Source organism: Anoplopoma fimbria, chromosome 6, assembly GCF_027596085.1.
Source record: "Anoplopoma fimbria isolate UVic2021 breed Golden Eagle Sablefish chromosome 6, Afim_UVic_2022, whole genome shotgun sequence".
NCBI classification, from domain to species: Eukaryota; Metazoa; Chordata; class Actinopteri; order Perciformes; family Anoplopomatidae; genus Anoplopoma; species Anoplopoma fimbria.
This window is the reverse complement of record NC_072454.1, coordinates 8,411,658-8,428,844: the sequence shown is the minus strand read 5'-3', so window position 1 is coordinate 8,428,844 and position 17,187 is coordinate 8,411,658. Positions and strand designations below refer to the sequence as shown.

The 17,187-nt window shown below is 39.4% G+C and overlaps 1 protein-coding gene across 1 annotated transcript in view; it reads left to right on the top strand.

The window, feature by feature from the left end:
* Window positions 1-164: 164 nt before the first annotated feature.
* Window positions 165-17,187, top strand: part of adss2 (adenylosuccinate synthase 2) — a 20,065-nt gene continuing 3,042 nt past the window's right edge. Inside the window, exons 1-9 of the mRNA XM_054600314.1 lie at window positions 165-465; window positions 9,061-9,163; window positions 11,621-11,689; window positions 11,787-11,837; window positions 12,080-12,146; window positions 13,827-13,934; window positions 14,743-14,824; window positions 14,928-15,054; window positions 17,164-17,187. The exon at window positions 17,164-17,187 is cut by the window's right edge and continues 131 nt beyond it. Coding sequence (XP_054456289.1) covers window positions 259-465; window positions 9,061-9,163; window positions 11,621-11,689; window positions 11,787-11,837; window positions 12,080-12,146; window positions 13,827-13,934; window positions 14,743-14,824; window positions 14,928-15,054; window positions 17,164-17,187 — 838 coding nt within the window. The 5' untranslated portion in view covers window positions 165-258. The remainder of the gene's footprint in view (window positions 466-9,060; window positions 9,164-11,620; window positions 11,690-11,786; window positions 11,838-12,079; window positions 12,147-13,826; window positions 13,935-14,742; window positions 14,825-14,927; window positions 15,055-17,163) is intronic.

Below are 17,187 nucleotides of genomic sequence, written 5' to 3'. Positions count from 1 at the left end.
TACTCAATCCCACAATAATTACAAATGCACCACATTTTTATTTTTTTGTGAATGCCATTCAAACCTGCAGCTGCGTTTTGTGTTTCTGTTCACTTTTCTGTTTATTATTATTATTATGGTCATAATGAATCAGACACTTGTGCGCATGCGCGAGGTGTGCTACTTCCTCGCCTCTCACGCTTGCAGTGGAGTGCAGCTCCTTCAGATATCTTTGGTGCAGCAACACAGAGTGTATAGTCGAGCAGAGACCCAGCAGACATGTCGGAGAGTGGGACTCATGAACCAGCCTGGGCCGAGAACGGCAGCGGCGGAGGCAGCAGCAGCAGCAGCCCGACGAAACGAGCACCCAGACCGCCCGTCGGCAACAGAGTGACCGTGGTGCTCGGTGCTCAGTGGGGAGACGAGGGGAAGGGGAAAGTTGTGGACCTTCTTGCACAAGACGCGGATATGGTGTGCAGATGTCAGGTTGGTTAACATCACACACATGCACACATGCACATGCACACACACATGCATGCATGCACACACAATCTCTCTTCAGTGTGTGTTGCTAAAGTCACCTTGAATCCCTGCTAGCTGCTTTTAGCTCCACAGACACATTTGATGTGATATCCAAAGTGACCAGGTGCATGAGTAGGTACTGGGCTGTCATGGTGCGTTTGTGCCAGTCCGTTTATCTCTACCTGTTGTCTGCTATATGCTGAATATCACAAAATATGTTCCACTGCAACACCAAAATGTCATCTCATTCTGTGTAATAAATAGGCAAATTTGAGTTAATTCAAATCCTTTTTTTATTTTATTTTCTTTTTATATATTTTAACAAACTAGTTTTATCCTGATCCTGCAGGCTGCACTTGAACGCATCCCTTTTATGCACACTATACACAAGCCTTATCATTTCAGACATGCATGATCCAAAACAAGAGCACATGCATGGTGTGTTGATAACATAAAAACTACTGGTAGTGTGCATAGCTGTGACACTGAGGCTTCCTCTTAAATATATGCATATATTAAGAAATGTGACTGTGCAGGTAAAGGCGAGTTGGTATGCCACTTCAGTGTTCAAGCACTTCAAATGGTTGTGATTATTTATCTTATCAAGCGGTATATTTAGTGACATCCATGTGACTCCTCCACTTGCTCTTTATCTGGACTCGGTCAGCAGGTTGGCCCCGGTGGTTCAACACCCCTTGGCGCTTTGGGTTGAATTTGAATGGACTCTAGTTTTTCCATGCAAAACTGGTGGATTGGAGGTTCTGAAATGTGATGAGTTGTTGTCTTGGACTTGATGGCCAGTGCTGTCTCAACTCGTTGCCCACTGTGTACTGGGAATCTCCCTGAACATTAATAGTTTTGTGAAACCAGTCCAGGGAGGCCTGAGCCCCTCTTCTGTAAAAGGCCTAGAGCCACATACATAAACCACATATCTACTCCAAGGAAGCTGAAGGGAACTGATCATTCAGTCAACATGTCTCGACTCAAAATGATATTCGCCTTTATGTTTTGGCAAATGGGATCGCCAGGGCAACTAAACATGGGAACAACTTAGAGGAGTTCAGTAATGTGAAGTACTTCCTATTTTTGTTGAATAAACTTGAAACCCTGCCAGCAACAGTGTCCGTGTGTATACTGAAGAGAAAGTCTGCAAACTGGGATGATAAAGTGAGAATGACAGTCTGACTGTATGTTGTCATTGCACGGTTGTCTATAATGCTGTTGCATTTACTTTTCGGTTAAGGAAACCTCTAGCTTCCATTCTTTTCAGCATGGCCGGAAAATACAATTTTAAAGGTTTGGAACTTGCTTTACTTTATATCACAGTGTTAACTGGTGGCACACACGAGTCACCTCAGAGCTGTGGGCTTAAAACAGCTGTATTTAACATTAACATAGCAGCAAACCACTATTTTCTTTGTAAAGATATAGTGGAGTAATGTCTACCTGAGCAGGGAATGAAGTCGCTCTCCTTCTGTGTGTTTTTTATCCGAGCTTCTCCTGGCTTTGTTGAAATAGTCAGGCTGACTGCATGTGCTTTTAGTGCATGTGAACGTGATCCACCGGTTAGCTTATGGCCGCCGCTCTGCACTGCTCTCATATGGCGGTTACATCTGATAACGGCGTCCTGCAGCATCCAACCTCCAGTTCCCCCTCAGATGAACACTGTTATCTATGTTAGCACTTTCGCCGTAGTTTGCACTGTTAGCGGTGGTAGCTATGAGCTGCTGGCCCTCCGTCATCATGTTGAGAGCCGTTGAGAGGCAATAGAAATGCTCCCGATCTCAGATCTTGCACTTTTAAGTTACACATTGAAAATGTCATCTTGTTGTGTTGTTACCAGAAATTATATTGCTTTCATTTGAAGTGATAGGCGATTTACAATATCGGCGAGGCGTTTCAGAGATGGAGAGATATTGCCAATAGTTAAGCGAAGCCTTCTGCTAAACTCCTCAGCGGTCACGGCTGCTGCACCGGCAACAAAACGTGTAAACAATTTAGATGAGTTAAGCTTGGCAGTGTGTCAACACAGCAATGTGAAGTACTTCCTGTTTTTGGTGAATAGACTCCCAACAAGCAGGAATAGAGATGCATATTGTGGCCGTTGCTTCTCTGAATATTAATATTGCCCCGGCAATAATAATGTGTTGGAAATTCTCCTATGCCAAGATGTGATCTGAGCAGGACATTTTTTTCATTTAGTCAGTGCTCTTTGGTGGACAAACTTATGGGGACAGTTTCTCCATTATCTTTTAAGATTTCTAACTTATTGGCTAACTCATGCGCTGAAACCGACATATCTACGATAAGCGAATATTGTTCCTACATACTTAACATTTTTCTCAGCCTTCAATACAGACAACCTTGCTAATCTTTTGACTGCTTACTAACTCTGTGGTCTATTAGTTGTCTCTGTTGATAACAAGTTGACATAACAGGAATTCTCCGGAGCCTCGCATCTTCCTCGTCTCTACAGTCCTGTCGAGGCTCGAGGCCTTTAAAAATAAACCGTTTTCTTGGAGTCGCCCTGCCCAGTGTCCCCTCCATACATCATGGTGTGTGTGTGTGTGTGTGTGTGTGTGTGTGTGTGTGTGTGTGTGTGTGTGTGTGTGTGTGTGTGTGTGTGTGTGTGTGTGTGTGTGTGTGTGTGTGTGTGTGTGTGTGTGTGTGTGTGTGTGTGTGTGTGTGTGTGTGTGTGTGTGTGTGTGGGGGCTGCTGCTGGACTCAATAGAGTTGATCTTTTTATAAATAAACCTTTGACAGCAGTCTTGCTCGGTGTTCCTTACCGTCCAGACCTCTGAGATCGTCGGGAATAGAGGGTGTGTAGCTGAGGGGGCATGATACCAGCAAACCACAACCCTGGAGACTGAAGACCCATATCATGATTCACCAAGTGTATGGTGCAGATATTTGCTAATTAACTTCCTTTAAAGGCTCCAACAAACTCAATCCAAAGTTGTGTTTGGCCGTACTATTTTAATAATCCAAAACAAAGTCAGCACAGCACTGCCAAGTTAAAAGTCACAGCTTAAAATAATGATATTGATCATTTTAAACCAGCACTGTTTTCACAACAAGCAAAAACAGAAGATAGCAGTAGTGTTTTTTTAGTTACTGATTTCTAGCTACAGATGAGAATATGAATGCGTGGGGATCTTAAAGAATGAGGCATAACTCAATATTTATCGAGTTTATTGAGCTATCCGGTGCAATAAAATAAATTAATGAACAGTCACAAAGTTATTTGTTTCATTTATTATTCTATGAGCACTTCTCTTAACTACAGTGGTCTCTACTAGTGTCGAATCAATTTGATATTAATAAGAATATTTGAGAGCCTTCTTCATTAGTCAAACGACATAAAATAATCTAGCAACTTTCATATTTTGATAATCAATTTATCGTTAAAGCAAAGCTGTAAAAAAAGTTTTTTTACTTAAAACTAAGCATTTTCACATGACTTTTTACCATTATTGTTACCATTGATAACACCCCAAAACTTTAAGACTAAACTTGCTTTAATAATTATTTTAGTATTGACAGATATCACAGCCTTCATCTGAACGAATTTAATTCTTCTGGAAATGTTTGCCCCATTAAATCATAAATTGAAAGAGTAGATTAAGAAAATAAATCATATATCATTATAAATGTTCACAACTAAAAAAGTTATAACAAACAGAAATACTAATTGTTTTACAAAAACATTAACATTGTATCTGTAAATTACAGCACCCTCGTTCTGTAAAAGTTTGCATTTTAGTATATTATTGACTAAAATGTACTGAAAGTTCAGTCTTGTGAAATGAGATATTCAAGAGGTTGCCTAAAAAACTACATATTTCTAACTGCACTTAAGTGTAATTATACCCTGACTCCGCTCGTAAATAAGGGAAATACCTGAAACAGGCCGAGGAGCTCGAACAGGTTCATCAAGTTAAACGGTCTGGTTTTGTCTTTGTATGAGAGGAGACGCTTTGTTTGTGTTGTTGTGATATATGATTTCAGCTTTACCCCACGCAGATTCAATGCACTCAACGCTGTTGCTACGGAGATGTTTACTGAAACCATGACTCTGCTAACTTGGCAAACAGAGACTTTTGTCTTTCACAGGACATTTCGGTAAATAGAGGTTGTATGCACACGATGGGTTAATTAAAAGTGTCACGTACAGAACGTGTCACGTACAGAAGACAAACCTGCCGAGCAAGAAATACAGACATTCCCCCAGGAAACGACTAATAGAAATCCCTTCAGGCCCGTGTTAACACTTAAAAAGTTCAGGAAGTTTCCAACAAACAAAACAGGGCTTGAAACTGAGAACTTTCACCTATTCAAGAGAGAGTTTCTTTGATCACCATGGCAACCTGCTGCTCAGAGACACAGTTTTATACACGTGTTTCATACAAATTCTACCAAAAAATGATTGTCATCTTAGAGACAAGTGTTGGTTTGTAGTTATTTTCCACATAACGGCTCAATCTGAAAAATACATCATATTTCATAGATATCACTTTTGTAATGACCATGTTACAAAACAAGACATCATGAAGTCACTCTGGTATTGACAGAAAATTAATTATTCTCATTATCATACATTTTTCTGGTTCATTTTTTAAGCAAGCGAGAGAAACATTTGCTGTTTCCAGCTTCTTGATTACTTTTTTATTGTAAACTGAACTGACTGTTTTTGGGAGTTGGTTGGACAAAACAAAGACATCATGAAGTCACTCTGGTCTGTTGGAAATTACATTTTAGCGACAATACAATTATTGAGGAAGTTATTTGCAGATTCAACGGTTATGAAAATAATAGTTGCAGCCCTGATAAGCCAACGTTTCTGCACTTCCTGTTCCAACATCTCTTAAGTCGGTGGATTTTATGAATGTTATTTTGGTTAGATGCCTGAAGAAAAAAATAATATATTTTTTTAATGTTTTGTTCTACCGCATACTTTTTACTTCTGCCAATTGCATTCACGCTTAAGAATCATAAAAGTGGTTTCCATTTGTGAGAGTTTATTTCTTCAATAATCCAACATTTATCAGAAACATCCACATTCTTTTCGCCTTTTGTCAGGCTAACCAGTGCATTGCTAACACAAAGCGTTGGCCTTCAAAAATGCGTCATCCCTGCATCACTCTTCAGTAAACATAATGTCATATCTCCAGTTTGTTTCTACACAAAAGATAAAGTATGATGGAGTGTGCTCACAGTTTGATTCAACATTAAAGGTTTTGTCTTCCGTCTTCTTCTGAAGAGTTTATGCAAGAACGTAAACTTTATATCAAAACTTTATTGACCATCAATGTGAGCAGATTTTTTGGCTGAGGCTGATAGAAGTACTCGTTAAAAAGCTCGTAGTAAATCTATGTAGAGCTGAGAGGAACTGTAGTCAGGTTTTAGTTCTCTGTGGATTCATATCCGCGAGCAACACCTTTCACATACAAGCAGTTAATTGATACATATTAATAAATGACTCATTCTTGATTTAGTTTTCTGTGGCTCAACTAACCAGTAAACTAATTCTAATGACTTAAGACATTTTAGCCGCAGTAGTAACTCATGTATGCCCTTTCATACCAGAGCAGAAGGGTGTCAGGCCCATTTTAATCCCTGGTCAAGAGCAGGGTCACACATCCAGATCAGGTGACATGTCCTGAAACATTAACATCAACAGCAAGCTCAGGCTTTATTCTGGAAGATGTAGAAGAGAAACTTTTCATCAGACTGTCGCTCAGATGTCATACCAAACCCATCAGTTCTGTATTTTTCAACACTTTATTTTAGTGAATGTCAAGTTTATTTATATCGCCCAATAGTTCACCTCAAGGGGCTTTAACGTCTGTGCATAACTCCTGCAATTCAGTTAAAGATGGGAAAGTTTGGGAAGAGCAAAAGACAGATGATAAACAAAATAAACCAACATAGTAAAATAACAATATGGAGAATACGGCTCCATCTATTGTGCCTAGAAAATTGCTGAGTTCATGTGAAATTGTTTTGCATCCCAGTAGCACTAATGTTCCCTGACACCCCTCTGTTGAATCAAATCCTCCAGACCTCTTAGTTTAATCTCAAACACACGTTGGATAATCACGCGTTGCGATAGAAGTTCACAAACCAACAGCACAGTAGCAGGTGAGAATTAAAACTGTCTCGTGATGGGAGCAAGAGTTCGATCCCGGGACTGTGTGAGGAACCAGAGTTATATTTTGTGGGGGATGGGACGCATCGTAAAAGTATCTAAAAAAGAGAAGCATCTCCCTACCCCACCCCCATCTGTCGCGTGTGTGTGTGTCACCCCCCCTCCACCTTCAGGGTGCCGCTTTAGCCAGGAATAACCCCATGTGGTCAAAGCACATGCTGTGCTTGATTTACATCCACAGGCTACAGCGTTGGGAACATGTCCCGGTCACAGGGTGGACCCAGTTGAATTGGCACCTCAGGTAGTGAGCGCATGAATGGATCTGCAGTTGCCTGCAAATAAAGATACTTACAATACTTTGCTTTATTCATCTGTCCCGTGCAGTTTATTTTTGTCTACCAATATCATCCTTTATTTCTTTTCCGTCTGTAAGTCTATTAGCTGCAGGGTATAAACCCCCTCAGGGAGTGAAATGTTAAACAGAGAGAAGCCAAGCAGGTCAGATTGTGACGCTCTCGTCAGAGGACTCGCTGTTCTCCTTCTGGGCTCCACTGTTGCATTTTTATCTCCACTGTCAGCTGTGCATAATCATGTGCAGGCCTGTATGCAGAGTCCAGATTAATACGCAGCAAGCACACATTGGCACCCTTAATTATTATCTATTGAATCATGATTCTTTCCTGAGATATTTGCACTTATATGTGCATGGTTCTACATAACAAAAATATAATTCAATTAAATGTCTTCTTTAATGTCTAATTGTTTTAGCTTAATAAAAAGTAATCTTGTCAGCTCATGGTATTTGGGGCTCTCAAAGGTATCGGAGTGTGAGCCAGAAAGTTAAAATAAGACGCTGCTCGTGTTTAAGTGCATCATTTTGCATAACTTGTCACCCAGTTTGAGCTACTTGATTACGAGAACCGTTTGTACAAACACATTGGTTCCTAAGGGGCATGAACGAGAGAAAGATAATTTGTGGTATCAAACACATTTCTTCTTTTATTTTAAGACACAAATTAAATTCACCTGTCGCACGATTCATGCAGCGAAAGTGTGCCTTTCTCTACGGGGGGAAAAAAAATAATTTGACCTCTAAACTGATGCTGCTAAAGTTGTTATTTTCAGCTGTTCAGGACTTGAGGCTTCGCCGTGTGAAATTCTTCAAGTAGTTTTACTTTACATGTTGTTGTAGATGCAAATAATGAAATCCCACGCACCTCTTCATAACAAGGCGTCATTCATCAGGCTCAAATGAGTGGTTTATACATCACGTTTTTCCAGGTTGGTGAATCCGACTTGAAACAGAAATGTTGTTGCATGAGGCCAAGTAACTGTCAGAGCTTTGGTTTGTGTTTGGCCTTGGTTTTATCATTGGACTTGTTATGTGCCAAAAAAGGCAGAGTGGTTTGTTAGAGGGCTGCAAAGAGGACTGGTATATAATTCAATATGAGAATCGATTGTCTTTCAATGTAATCATATCTTAATACAAAATAACACCGTTTAAAATTATAAAATCGAGGACATACTTACTTAAATTGCTGTTTTGGCAGTTCAGTGTGATTAACAAACGTATATGGTAATTACATTACATTACATTACATTACAGTCATTTAGCAGACGCTTTTATCCAAAGCGACTTACAGGAAGTGTATTCAACATAGGTATTCAAGAGAACTACTAGTCACCAGAAGTCATAAGTGCATCTCCTTTCTTAAACAAGCAATATAAATGAATTTTTTTTTCTCTGTAATTTTACTTTAAATTCTTTTGTAAAGTATTTAATTCACACAAGAGTTTACAATGTGGTTAAGTGTCATATAGATCATATATTTATTAAACTACCAGAAAACATGCTGTATTGTGATATATATATATATATATATATATATATATATATATATATATATATATATATATATATATATATATATATATATATATATCTTTATTGAGATGTGAAAACGCATATATAGTGATGAAGATTATGGCCTTATTGCCCAGCCCTGGTTTTAAAACAACACGTCCTCTGTTGGAGAGTGACGGACGCTTGTGGCTGTGAGGTTGCAGTTTGACACTGTGAAGGTGTTTGCTTTATGATGTAGAGTTGGGAGCAGCAAGTCTCGACACAAAATGGATTTGGGCGTACGTTATTTACATAACCTGGAATATGTAGTAACAACAGTACCTTTTATTTGTCTTTAACAGACACGTTCGTCAGTACGTTTACACTTCAATGAGACCTTTTTGAGATCAGCGGTTTATGTAAGATGCTTGTTGCTGCTCGCCCAACTATTCAGCCTGCCTTCCAGCTCAACCAAACAAAGTTTCAGAGCCTGCATTAAGGCCTCTCTCTCTCTCTCTCTCTCTTTCTGTGTGTGTGTTTCACCGCTGTCTCTCTCTCTCCCCTGCAGGGCGGCAACAACGCAGGACACACGGTGGTGGTGGACTCGGTGGAGTACGACTTTCACCTCCTCCCCAGCGGCATCATCAACCCCAAGGTCACCGCCTTCATCGGTGTGTAACGCACACAGATGCAGAAACACTTAAAATTCAAACTCGACATTTGTGCCGTCTACACACACTCCATTTGCTCATACGCAGTTACGCACACACACTCATTCCAAGGCCGTCCTTCCTCGCTATTTTCTCTTAAAGTATTGATCGGGACTCCTTTTGGCTCCAGCACTCGTCATCGCCAGCAGGAAAGGCCTCCATTTTGACGAGTGCTACAGTGAGTGTGATCAGCTTGACTCAGAGCCAGACTGCATCACATCCACCCATCTGCAGTAACTTCATTAGCTAATGGTATCTTTCTTTCTGGCTTCCAACTCCACCCACACACGCATACATATGCACTTTAACATACAGCCGTGTGGTTTGCCAATACACATATCCTACATACATAATCACATTTAGGCTTTTTCTTCTTTGATATATGACACATTCATGCTTTTCTACTGGCTCAAACACTCAGGGAGACCTTCAGCGTGTGTCGAGAGTTACATGTACTTGAATCAGTTTGTGTTTCAGAGCACTTTGCACTTGCACCACCAAGAGAATTATTACAAAAAAATTTAAACATTACCTGCTTGAGTTGTCCGGTGAATACACACAAAAGATTTTCTGCTGGTGACATATATTGAAGAAAGAGAGCCGCTCTCTCAGCTCTGATTATTTTATTCTACACTTGGTCTTTTTCAAGACAAGTTTGGTAAAAAGTGACAGCTGTCTGAATTCACTCAGGAGTCAGTCAGTGTGCTGTGTTCAGTTTTCATAAAGCAACTGATAACTTGGCCAAAATCGGATCAGTGTTTTGTTAATATACTACCAAAAAATCTAAACATTAACCTCAAATAAAGCTCTTACTGCTATCTTAGCTTCAGCTCTAGTGAGATATTTAGACATCTTGTCATTTTGCACAGAAAATCTAGATTTCTCTTGCAGCACCAGCTAAACATTTAGTATTATTGGCGTTGCTATGTCACACAGTTACACAGAAGGACAGACAAATTGATAATTAATAATTGTTTAATTGTCCCAGAGTGAAAACATGTTGCTGTTTGTTAAACCCTTGTTCTCCTCCTCCTGTGTAATTAAATTAATTAATTGTAATTAAAAGCACATCCATGGCCTCCAGCACTGGGTGCAAATCTGTGCTCAGGTCTTTCAAGTCCCTGAGCTGCAAATCCTTTTTTTCCTCACACATTTATTCCTACTGTGTCACTAAAAGAGAGTATGCTGTTTTTTTAAGTCCTGTTTCCACATTTCTTACATTTAATTTGTTCAAAGTAATTACCTCCTTCAGTTAATGCAACCCAATTAAAGAGATAATTAGGGCCAGATGTTTTTAATTCTCCGGTGAACAGGCATCGTTTGGACCGGCTCTGTCTGACAGTAATACATCACTTAACATCACAGTCAGGCTGTCGGTTCACACCTGAGGCTGCTTTCACAATGACACACATTAACTCTGGTTAGAGTGTAACTTATTATGGTTTTAAAACCACCCGTTGTTCCTGCAGCGATGTGTCCTCTGTTGGAGAATAATGGCAGCTTGTGGTTTAGTACAATTTTGAGTTACTTGCATATTCAGATTATTAATACCAAATATAAATCAACTGATAAATGAAGATGTATTATTGTAAATTAAGCTACCCAGCAGTATATAAAGTAGAAGAACAGCCTTTACCAGCTGCAACATTAGAGATGCTTACACATTAATGCATCAACAATTACAGTCCAGTGATATTATATATATATTAATCTGAAATGAGCCATTCAATATAATGATGACTTGAACTTAAGTCTCTTTAAGTATATTTTAAAGCTTGCTCTTCTGTATTTTGAATAAATATTAAATAACATTTTTAATGCAGGACTTTTACTTGTTATAAGTACATTTGTACTATCATAATAATACTTTTATTTAAGTATAAAGAAAAGTATTAAAAATGTTTGTCTTCCACTGACGATTTTACTTAATCTAAAAAGTGTTTCTGGGAAAATCAGTCTTGAGATTCTGTTAAGAGTGTTCATAACTCATGGATGGATGTGTGTAACCCGTGAGGAGAGGTTGCAACTAGACCTGTACATCTATTTGAGTTGATATATGCTGGGAGCCCAAGAACAGACATCATGAGTTTATATGAACAGGTGTATGTTTGCACACATCCATCAAACTCTGTCTAGTTCTGTTTTATGAGAGACTGTAATCTTAAATGTCAGCTGTGGGGCGGCCGCGGCTCAGGGGTAGGAGCGGGTTGTCCTTTGGTCACATGGTTGGTGGTTCACTACCCGACTTTTTCTTTTTTTCTAATGCCGAATGAAGTGTCCTGGAGCAGGGACTCTGATCCCCAAGTTGCGCATTTCATGGCAGTTCTTTTGTGTGAATAGGTTAACGAAGTTTGGTCTGGTAATTTAGAAAGACACTTAATAAAAAGAGTCTATTTACCTTTTATTGTTTCTCCTCAGGCAACGGTGTCGTGATCCACCTTCCAGGCCTGTTTGAAGAAGCAGAGAAGAACAAACGCAAAGGAAAAGGTGAATTGTTTTAAACACATATACAGTAACAGAACAAGAATTTAACATGTGAAGACCCTAACTGTTTTTGTGTGTGAATGTTTGTGTGTGTTTTTAGGTCTAAATGACTGGGAGAAAAGGTTGGTCATCTCAGACAGAGCACATATTGGTAAGTCCTCTATGTGTGAATGATTGAATGTATGTGTGCATGCACAAATGTGTGTGTGTGTGTGTGTGTGTGTGTGTGTGTGTGTGTGTGTGTGTGTGTGTGTGTGTGTGTGTGTGTGTGTGTGTGTGTGTGTGTGTGTGTGTGTGTGTGTGTGTGTGTGTGTGTGTGTGTGTGTGTGTGTGAGAGCCCTGCTTCCCCTGAGGTTTGTGAGAGTGTGTGTCACCTCTCTCCCTCCTCTGCAGTGTTTGACTTCCACCAAGCGGTTGATGGAGTTCAGGAACAGCAGAGACAAGAGCAAGCAGGCAAGAAGTAAGAAACCTGTTGCTTTAAAAATGGCTACACACACACACACACGTTTTTAAGTATTCATTTAAACAAGGAGTTATACTTTTTTCTCTCTTTTATTGAGGTCCATGTCCTTCCATCTGGATTCATTTGGAGATAAATCTTTATTGTTGACGCAGAGCCTTACTACAACAAAAATGTCCCACATATTACACACTAAGGCTGCATAATTGAGATACACATCTCATGATTATGTTGTCAAATGTGTGCAAATCTAATATAATACATATTCTGTAAACTTTCACTTTTCTAACTCTCAGTAAGGAGTGTTGAAGTCTTGTTTACACTCTTTAGTTAAACAAGAATGTGGTCTCACTTACAATCCCTACAAAATAACACAAAAAAATCGTAATCAATGTTTTTATAATAACAATGTATCAAATCTCAATTTAAAAGATGACTAACTTACAGAGATTTATGAATCTGCTGCTCCCGTCGCATTTATGGACTTTGTTTTTGTGACTTTTGTGAGCAGGTGGACTTTATGAACAGTATGACAGAGAGAGAGTAGCAGTGCTTCGTCAATAAACAAACAGCTTCCTTTTAAGGGGAATAATTTGAATCTCTTTACAAAGACACAAGTATTTCATGTAGTAAATCCAGGCATTTATGTTTTATTCCACACCGTTTTGAAACGGCCGTATTCTAATAATAAATTAGCCCGCGCAGTGAACCACATCGACGTATGTGAGGAATGTTAAGCTGAGTCTGTGGAGCATTCACGATATTAAGCTCAAGAGGGATCCAGTGTATTCCTGTTCAAAGCTGGGTTGTCTTTACCAGCTCAGCCACCAAAGCCCCCAAACACCCAGCCAGCTACTGTGTGTGTGTGTGTTTGTGTGTGTGTGACAGTAAATACATGTTCACAAGGGGTACCTAAATGGCTCGGTCATTATAAGCTTTCAGCAGATTGATACGACAGGCTGGTGGATTTCCTGTCACGGAGTCTGATCTGGTTTCTTAAAACTAGAGACACAAAGGGGGAACGTGTAGTTTTGTAGTTTCAACAAGATGTAAAAACATAAACTCAAAACTCAAAATAAGGAAAAACGATTGAAATAAAATGTTAGTTTCTATATAAAACATCTGCACAAATTCAAGCGGTTGAAGAATTGTCTTAGTTCAAGCGCATTAACGACAGGACACTGTAGCTTCGGTCTTATCCTGATGTAAAATATGTTTATTTCACTGCAAAGGACATCATTTGTTGATCGATCTGCTGTGTGTTAATTGTAAATATAGATTTTAGTTTGCACCTGATGTGTGTGTGGACCCATCTTTTCTGTGACAAAGTCTAATGATATTAGTTTTTGTTGCCACTTTTTAAATAAAAAATGTATTATTAATGGCTTATTTTGTTTTTGTTTGTCATTACATTTTTAAATATAAGCGGCAACAGTTCTTCAACATTCTTCAATCAGACGTGGAAAGTCTCTTGTCCGTCATTATATTCTGCATGTTCTATCTTAAATGTCACGTGCACTTTTTCTCTGTTATTTTACTACAACTTACTGGGTCTGGAAGTGTTTAGAGTTTTCACATCATTTCGACGAACGACGTGATGAAAAAATGTAAGTTGTGGAATGAGATCACATGCTGATGATACTTCTGTCTCCCCCCCCCTCCTCTCTTGGTCCTGCACAGCCTCGGGACGACAAAGAAGGGGATTGGTCCGGTGTACTCAGCTAAGGCAGCACGTAGCGGTCTCAGGATATGTGACCTGTTGGCTGACTTCACTCAGTTCTCTGAAAGGTTTGTGCCAAATCTACAGGCTTATGTTTCCATCTGTTTCTTTTTTTTTTTTTTGATGAAATCTGTATAAGTGCATTTCCTCAGGGTGCCAAGGTCAACGCTCTCTAAAGACTTTTGGGCAATGAGCCTGTGTGTAATGTAATTGTTTCATGTTTTCCTTGAACTGAGGCACTTTCACCCACACACGACCGACTTCTGTTTATCAAACACCAAAACACTGCTCTGCAGTCTGTAATACTGCTAGACTGGATTATACAACTCTGGAAAGGTTGTAACTCCGGTAACTACTGTATCTTTTGTTGCGACAATTGCAAAGTAAACAGTAGAAATACTGCATTCACTATGCAAAGTAATTGCAACTGCCTTGCATGTATTTAATTGGCCAGGAGACCTCTCATTGTGATCCAACAAAAGTTTAGTCTGCTTCTATTTTTTTTGTTTTGCCGGAGCCCTCTGCCTCACTGCAATGGCCTCGTTCAAATGATCGAAATGTGGTAAATGTGGTTCCTGGGGTTTAGTCACATTACACTCCATCACATAACAAAATAAACTCAGGATGGCTCAGGAACTATCAGGGTCAAAACAAACACTTCTTATTGTATAGAATAAATACAAAAATAGATTTCTCCATTATTGGTTCATACTAATGGTTGATGAGGGGCAATGAATCTCTAATGCATTTTAAAAAAGACAAAATGATGTTGCTTATGAGCCTCCCGTGTTTCTAATCTCATTGCAACCTGATTTAGAATGCAATCATACCCGCTCTGTTGGAAATAAATCAACTGATACATTTTGCTTGTTACAGGTATAAAGGTTTGGCCCAGCAGTACAAGTCCATGTACCCGACTCTGGAGATCGACATAGAGGGAGAGCTTCTCAAATTAAAGGTAATTCTGATTCAAATGAAATAAATATTCCTACAAACATTAATTTGTCCTCTTTGCAGTAACATGTTGTGTGATTTTATTTTATTTTATTTTATTTTTTTAGGAATACGAGGAGCGAATCAAGCCCATGGTGAGAGACGGCGTGCACTTCATGTACGAGGCTCTCCACGGCCCTCCTAAGAAGATCCTGGTGGAAGGAGCCAACGCGGCTCTGCTGGACATCGACTTCGGTCAGTACATCGCTGCGTGTGCATGTGTGTGCGTGCATGTGCGCCACAATTTAAGCCCGCCTTTCTCTTAACTTCTGTATATTTTCCAATTATCCTTTTGAAAATGTGCAAACGTCTCTGTGCTAACCCTTCCCTCTGAAAAGTAAACGTAATTTCTAATTGCCAAGCGCTGTCCGGTGCATCTACAGCGACCCGGTGATGTTTCCCCTGAAACACTTAAGCTTTGTGATGCTCTTTACAAAAGCCTGCTCGGAGCTCAGACTAGGGAAGATGGTAAGTTTACTAACTGCTCAGGTATCCAGGCTTGACGTGCACGCTCACAGTTCAACCACTTTATGCCACCTGACTGTGCATGAGCACCAAGGCGTCTGTGTCAGCAGTCTGTCAGTCGATGGATCAGAATCACAGAGTAATCATTAGATCACGAGATGCTCTCAAGAGGTTGATGAAAGCATGATGATTGTGTTGTTGCTCTCAGATAATGACAAGGCAGACGTTACCTATTAGATTTATGTCACCTTGACACAGCAGACCTGTGATTATTGAGAGCGGTGACGCCGCTGAGACGATTAAATGATAGTCAAAGTTAAACGCCGGTTATTATCGTAACAACGTGCTCGTAATAACTGCTGGTATCAGGGCACAGTGTCCTGCACACTGATAGCAAACACCCTCTCTCTCTGACTGGTTATATCTACATGTGGCAAATGTCACAGTGGCATCATTTGGCCGCTTACAGGGATTCAGTATTTAGCCAAAGAGCACTTTGACGGGACACATGACTGCTGATGGTCACACGAGCTGCTGACCCTGTTCTTCTGTGATTACACAACAGTCTCTGTGAACACTGGAGTGACCTGCATGTGGGAAGCCCCAAGCATCAAGATGAAGAATCTCAAATCTTTATTTGCTTTCATCACAGCAGTCGTCTGTCGCATCAATTTTCTGAAGCACACCATATTTTGAATATCTGTGTCAGTCTGTGAGTGTTTTATAAAGATGGGCGATAATTCAATACAGTAATTTATCGTCTTTCAATGGAATCAAATCCTGACGGAATAATTTATTGTTGTATAAAGAATAATGTCGTCTGAATTATAATAACAAGCGCATACTAACTCTTATTTCTCATCAAACTATTGTCTTAATCTGAGCACTCTGTATTTGTGTGCATGCATTTAAACTTAGTTAATAGCTGGAAATATATATTTACTTTTTCTGTCATGTTCAAAGTTGTCAAAGTTCTAAATTAATTGAGATAACACTCAGTACTTCTGTATACAAAAATAGGCGTTACCATTTGGTTACTACATAAGGCTATTTATGTATTTATTGAACTACCAGAAAATATGCTTTGTTGGGATATTTCTCATTATGGAGATAAGAAATGCCGAATGTTGAAATTCAACATTTTTACCATTTCGCCCAGCCCTCGTGGTTTATCACCTCAGGGACATCCTCAGGTATGTCTAAAGGTTCAGATGTGTGTTGGGCCAAGTTTTAAAGTACATTTATTTCACCAATTTGCGTCAAAAATGTTCTTCTTCTTGAAGACTATATTCTGTGAAAAATGACAGTTTTTGATTGAGTGTAATTTACGCTTTCTGCTTATATCATAACCAACATGTTTTCTTCAGTATCAAAGTACTCAAGTGATGGTTGTCTCTACATGTATAGGTAAATTGCAAACATGAACTGCTAATACCAAATTATGCAGACTTTTAATTGTGCCGATTGCTATAATGGAAAAAAATATAGGTTAAAAAAAACATTGAAGACCTCTAAGATCAGAGCAACGTCCCCAAAATAAATATGGGAACTGCAGTTACAAAACTTAGAGCATTTTTGTCTACCAATTATACAAATATTTTGATATTAACTTTTTTTCTTGTTGCGCTATAAATTCTCTTTTTGACATTACTAAGGCATTGAGTGTCACATTGACATGGGGAGAGGAGGGTGATTTCTGTGAAGGCCCACAGTGTCAGACTTTAAAAACCTCTGCTCTACACAAATCTCCCAACATTTTTTTTTTTTCAGTTGCATGTTTGTTCAACCAGCAGCTTAAATGAAAAGTATGACCAGCCTCCACTCCTACTGTCGTTGCAGGGACGTACCCGTTTGTGACATCGT